General features: G+C 43.5%; 1 protein-coding gene across 1 annotated transcript in view; it reads left to right on the top strand.

Moving 5' to 3' along the window:
* The window catches only part of RBM33 (RNA binding motif protein 33), a 95,918-nt gene that overhangs the window by 46,644 nt on the left and 42,636 nt on the right, over positions 1 to 6,638 (top strand). The window contains exons 12-14 of the mRNA XM_018554002.1: positions 3,328 to 4,067; positions 5,441 to 5,605; positions 5,765 to 6,028. Coding sequence (XP_018409504.1) covers positions 3,328 to 4,067; positions 5,441 to 5,605; positions 5,765 to 6,028 — 1,169 coding nt within the window. The remainder of the gene's footprint in view (positions 1 to 3,327; positions 4,068 to 5,440; positions 5,606 to 5,764; positions 6,029 to 6,638) is intronic.

The following is a 6,638-nucleotide window of genomic DNA, read 5'->3' as shown; positions in this document are numbered from 1 at the left end:
TCGTCTTAAAACGCCCCCCTCCTCATCTGCAAGGCTCCCGTCCGGCTGTTTAGCTACGGCCGCTGGACGGGAAGTGGTTAAACAGTTTGGACAAGGCCTACTGATTTTTGTCTACAATATTTTAGGAATGGATATTTTGAGGGGACAAACTGTGTATACCCAGAAGGATACTTTCTCTTGAAGAAAGCATGTAATCATTGTAAATGTCTGCCTTTTAGCATTTGCTGGTAGTAAAAGCAAAGGGATCTCCTTTAGGGCCAGTTCACACCATATGCAGTTGTGATGCAGCCCGTTTATTTTGACTGCTGCGGTCAAAATACATCACAGTGCTTTCCTATGGATTTTCTTGTGCTTAATTCACACCATTGCAGTCCGTTCAGATGCAGTCAGAAAAAGTACTGCTTGTCCTATTTTTACCTGCATCTAACTGCATGAAGCGCAGTGCAAACGCACTGAAACGGAACGCATAAAAAAAACAATTGATTGTGGCATCATCCAGTGACATGCAGGGGGAAAAACAAATCAAAAAGGCGTCAAAACGGATCGTAATGCAACTGCGCAGACACACGCAGTTGTGATGCAGTTTTTGGTGTGAACTAACCCTTAACAAGTTTCAGTTGATGAAGGTGTCACATCTTTCTGCCTTGAAGAAGGGACCTTGCGCGGCCCCGAGAAGTCGGCTTTGTTGATTATTGTGACATAATTGTCCATTAAAAAGGACATATCTATTTAAATCATTTGAGTGCTGGTGACCTGTCTCTTCACTAACCCTTAATAATTCCGCTTTCAAAGACACCAGTTTGTCTACAGCTGTACTTTATAACTGGAGTACCTAAAGGGATACTAAGGTCATTACTTCAACTGTTTAGACCTGTGACCAGTCTTTTAAGCAGTCCAATCGGCAAGGGAGATGGAAGTTGCAGGATGACAGTTCATTACTGTGCAGTCGGCTATGTAGTATCCCCTTTTGTCATCTGCAGTGCATGGTGACGGTCTGAAGAAATACCAAGTACTGCCAATGAGTAGGCACCCAGTTTACCTGGCTAATGCCTTCTTTTCAGCAGCCTTTGATTAAAAATTACCCAACTAGTCTGTCTTTTTCTGGAATTGAGTGAATTACACATGGACTTGCTTCCAGAAGGGTATGTTCACTCAGGGGCTTTGTGTTATGAATCGATTACCTTAGATAAAACCTGGAGAAGATGCCGCTGCCCAAAATAAAAGGCTATTAGATGGCATTAGGATCTCAGGAGCTAAAGAGTGAGAAATAAAGAAGGTCCTGGACAAGTGGGTAGCATACTTGACAACCTGAGCACAGGCTACAAATGTGGAGAAGGTCTGAGGAGCAGCCATTACTGTTAAGATTTTTTATATTATGTGGTCAGGCCGAATAAAGACCATTCCCAGGGACTCCAATTATTGGTCAGCTTTTTTAGTTATTTAGCGCCACTTGTTAAGGCACCTTCTTTGAGCTTCTCTTATGAGTGTGCTGGCATGGAGCGCTTCCCGTTAGGACTGAATGCTCTGAAACAAAGCGTTTTTTTGGCCTTTTTGGGTCGTGAGCTGCATGGCTTATAAGGCACTTGCAGTAGAAGGGTAATTTTTTCTGTGACAGCGGAGCTGATGGTACAATCACAGACGTCTATGGTGTTTTGCCTCTGGCTTTAGAAGCAGTATACTACTGATGCTGAGGAGGAATAGCAGCAACCTTCACTAGGGAGCAGTGGCCACAGGGTAATTTATTCCTTTCTGTTGGTGGTTGACCATTGAAGGGGCAGCCGTGGATCTGCAGCAGGGTAGTTTTTGTGGTTGGGGGCACGCCCATTTTAGCCCACGAAGGAGTTGTTTAACAGTGGAGCTAGTAGATCCCTGCCAATGATGTTAGTGCTAAAGTTCCAGCAGTGAAATTGACAGTTGGAGCTGGAGCACAACGATTGCAGCAGGCCGCTCACTGTACAGCTCCTCCTTTTGGAAACTGTCTTGTATTCTTTTCAAACCATGCAAGGCATTCTTTGATTGGACAAGGGGCATCACAATCTCCACATTTCCAGTCATGGAATTCATTGTATTCTTTCAAAAGAATATAAGATGTTTTCTGAATGGAGGAGCTGCAGAGCCAGTCATCCGCTTTGCTCCAGCCCTGGACTGTCACTGCCGAAATTTCGGCAGTAACGACACTGCAAGGGCTTGCATGTAAGTAACACTTCAAGAAAGAAGTAGCAGTCACTCGTCGGGCACACATCATTAGAGGTACTGTACTTACAGTACATGATCTCCGATCTGTTCCCTGTGTCCTTCAATGAACGGAGAGAAAAGGATTTTACGGTGAGTACCAAAATCCTATTTTTTGTACTTAGCTAATGCCCTAATAAAGTTTGTGCATAGTTGTATTCTGGGATATTGAAATGTGGAGGTGCATCAGTTGGTTAAGTGGTTACAAATAGGGGTCAAACGTTAGCCCTCTTGTGTCACTTTGAATTGTTCAAATGAGGTGAAATTACAGGGCAATACACTTTGCAATTGCTGAAGCAGATAAGAATTTTGGTTGGAGTGTCTTTTCACTGGAGGCCTTGAGATTTAAAGAACTCCTGGAAAAAAAAAGTCTGCTGGCATACAAGGAGTTGTCACTTCCTGGAGCTCTTTTATTTACACTTTTACTGAACACTGATATTATAGCTTTTGCTATACACCAGTACTCTTTAAGGAGAGATCCAACTCTCCTACACAGCAGCCGCACTGCCCACCCCTCCCTATTCATTTAGGATTTTGTGAAAGGGTTCACAGAAAACACAGCATTTCTGTGATTGGGCAAGAGGAGGGGTGGGCAAACCATGAGACAACTGCTGTATAAGAGACCCAAAGGTCTAGTGTCAGAGCTTCGGAAGTATCATGATAGCTATGCTATTGGTGCGCAATAAAATTGTAAATGAGAGAGGTATAAAGGAAGTGGCCTATACATCTTTTTGTATTTAGCTCCTTGTATGACAGCAGATTTTAAATATGCAGTTCTTTAAGATCCCTGATGTTCAGTATGACAGCACCCACTTAAAACTAAAATAAGTTTTGGATACAGTTGATCTTTACCTTTTTATATTGCAAGTTTTATTTGAGAGGGACCAGTAGATAGAACTACTTGTCAATTATCTGTGTAATGGTTTGAATTAGGTAATTTAAATATGGAATTGTATTATCTTCTTGTTTCAGTGTTGTGCATGTGTTTTACACTGTTGTGTTTTTGTATATACACTTTGAAATTTTATTTCTTATCTTTTTAGTTAATTTTGTATTTGTCAGGGAATTTACAACCATGTTTTTGATTACTTGCAGAGCCACGGTTTCCTAACCATCATATGTTTGATCAAAGAAATCCTCCTCCTTCAATGCCTCCACCTCCACTTCTTAACAGTAACCTCCCTGGCCCCAATCAGAACCCACCACCATTCAGTCCACCTGGACAGGGCTTCAACCAGCCAGGCCCACAGCAGAGATTCAGTCAGCCCCAGTCTAACTTTAATCCTCCTGGACCTGGTCAACAAGCAGGCTTTAATCCCCCTGGGCCCCAAGCAGGTTTTACTCAGCCTCGATTCAATCAGCCTGGACCACAGCCAGGCTTCAGTCAATCGGGTCCTCAGCCCAACTTTAACCCCCCAGGTCCGCAGTCTGGTTTTAACCCACCCGGTCAACCAGGTTTTCAACCAAATTTTAACCAATCGGGCCCCCCTCCTGGGTTCAACCAGTCTGCCCCTCAGGTGCCATTTAACCCACCAGGAATGAACCAGCCTGGTTTTAACCAGCAAAATCCTGGACCTCAGCCAGGATTTAACCAGCCAGGAACTGGTCCACAATCAAACTTTCCGCAGCCTGTCCCTGGACCCCAACAAGGATTTAATAACCCCGGATTTACAAGAGAGCGACCCGTTCGAATTAACCTGCCACCTCCAGGGCCAATGGGAATTCCACCATTCAGTCAACAATCTACAAATATAAGACATTTTCCTCCACCAAGGCAACAATTTTCACCAGGTCCTGGACAACCCTTCATGCCTCACAATCAGTCGAATATGCAGGTTTGTTCATATTATTAGTAATGTCTAATATTTATAGGCCAAGAAACTGGGTCAAATGGGATTTACTCAGTCCAACGCTGCCTCTTTCTCTGTTGAAGTCACCACCACAATACCTGATAATGACTGATACCGTGTCATGGGACAGTGTTCAGGTCTAGTTTTTGGCTGCTAGGCAAAAGGATTGCATCATGAAAGGGGGTCACATTCTCCTCCATAGCTTGGAAGTACTGGGTACTTTGAAGTGCCTGCAAAAGAAGAATTGACAGGTCATTGTTGCAGAGCTATTAGTGAGCTGGGGGCTTGTTTATGTAAACTGTCTCTTTTCCCTGAATGGGCAAAGTTTCAGTTTCTCTTTAATCCCTTAAGGACCAAGGCCCCTTTTTTTTTGTTTACATGTTATAATCCACATTTTAAGCCTGAAAATTACTTCAAACCCCCAAACATTATATATTTTCTGAAAGCCAAGACCATGTAGAATAAAATGTTGGTAGTTGCAAATTTTTATGTTGCACGACATTAGCGCTACTTATTATCAAAGCCAAAAATGTTGTGAAAAATGCACTTAAGTTAAATTTAGTGCCCCAAAACACTATATAAAACCTTTTTTTTTTTTGGTAAAATATAAAAGATGAGGTTACAACGAGTAAAAAGATACCCAACATGCCCAAGTTAAAAATTGTGTGTCCGTGAAACTGCAACAGAATTCAATACCCCAAAAGGTCCACAGACTACGCTTTAAAAGCCTCCAAAAGACCCTTAGTATTGTCTTTACGCTCTAAATAAGCTAGTGAAGTGCAAATCACACTTCAATAGCTTATTGCTGGGTTTCAGTAGCCCAGCAATGACAGCTATGGGACCGGAAGTAATGCAATACACATCGCTCCCGGTCCCATAAAACGGGGAGATCGGTGAACAGACGTCCTCTCTCCTCCCCAGCTTCCTGCCGACATCCAAGGTGCCAGTCCTAGGCCCGTAAGAGGGGTGTCGGGCGGGGGGTGCGGCCACTTTACCGGATTGTAGAAGTGATCTGGCGGCATCTGCGCCGCCAGAATCTCTTCTATTGTAAAACCGGCCACCAGCTCTACAAATCTGAGCGGCTTTTAGTCTGTTTAACCCCTTAAGGACCCATGATGGAACTATCCTGTCATGGGTCGTGAAGAGGTTAAGAACTCGAGTGCAGACTTAGAACCACTTCCCTTCTTTGTAATGTCTTCAGCGAAGTCAGGAACCCTGCCTGCCCTCTGTATACTTGTGCCAAGTTATTGTCTAATGATAGCCAGGTAATTAACATTTTTAGAATGGGATTTGACTAGTTACAGCTGAATTGGCTTTTTGCATTCTAGTAAGTGTCATCTCTATTAATCTTTTTACAGAGACCCATGCAGCCTCCCCTTCAGACTTTGCATCAGCATCATCAGCAGGGAGGACAACAAAAGCCTCCAATGCCCATGCCACAGACTGCTCCATTTAGAGCTCATTCACAGAACCCATCACACAGAATGCCAGGACCTCGACACCCTGCTTTAAAACAAAGACAGGTATGAGGCCAGCCAAATATATTGCAATATATTGTTTGTATGCTTTTTGAAATCCATGTGAGTAACAATGATTACTTATATCCATAACTCACAAAATATGTCTGATGTAAAAAAAAAAAAAAAAGGGACATTTGAAATATATATGTTCTTTTCTTTCAGAGTACACCATTGCAACACATGATGAAGGCTCACAGTCAACAAGTAGCACATGCAAGAAACAGCAACTTGCGAGAGCTGCCTATAGCGCCGTCTCATTCTGTAGATATGAATAAGAGAAAAGCAACCTCTGCTCCTGCTGCGCATGTCATTCCTGTGGCTACCACAGCACCACAACCCAGATCAGTTAGTGCTGAAAGTGCACAAGCAGCCAAGCCCGGAGACACCACCAGCACAATAAAAGCAGATGTTAAAGTTGAAGAACAGGTATGTGGAATCATAGTACTGTATATGTAAAGCCAAATTGGGAGAATGTTAGAACCTCTGTCAGGTTCTTAATGCTATTTGGAACTCCATTAGAGAGATTTCTGCTAACTTTCTGTCTTGCTGACAACGTTTTACCTGATAGAAAGTTAGGAGAACTGTCCAACAGAGACGGGAATAGAGTAGGGGAAGGTAAGATCCCTGTCACATTTTTATTTGTCTGTGTCCTCGTTGCATATTTTCCCTTTCTTCCTGTCTGCTAAAATCATTGTCCCCGGAAGAAATAGCTAGAGGAAATCTCTGTAATGGACTCATGGCATTTAAAACCTAATAGGGGTTCTAACCCTTCCCTAATTTAAAAAAGTTTTGGCATGACATACACTTTAACCTCTTGCCGTCCGCCCGTAGTAAAAAAACGGACGGACGGCACTGCAGCATCTGCGGGTTGCCGTCTCCAGACGGCAATTTTTTTCTGCTCGCGCGCGCCCCCTAGCGGGCACGCACGGGCAGAAAAGACCCGCTAAATGCACACACCCGTTACCGGGTGTTTCACATATAGGCGATCAGCGGGTCCATAGCCCGCCGATCGCCTATATGTGCTCGTTCGCGGCAC

This window comes from Nanorana parkeri, unplaced genomic scaffold (genome assembly GCF_000935625.1).
Source record: "Nanorana parkeri isolate BGI_ZX_2015 unplaced genomic scaffold, ASM93562v1 scaffold137, whole genome shotgun sequence".
NCBI lineage: Eukaryota > Metazoa > Chordata > Amphibia > Anura > Dicroglossidae > Nanorana > Nanorana parkeri.
The sequence above is the reverse complement of the archived record's forward strand: the minus strand, read 5'-3'. Positions and strand labels throughout refer to the sequence as shown.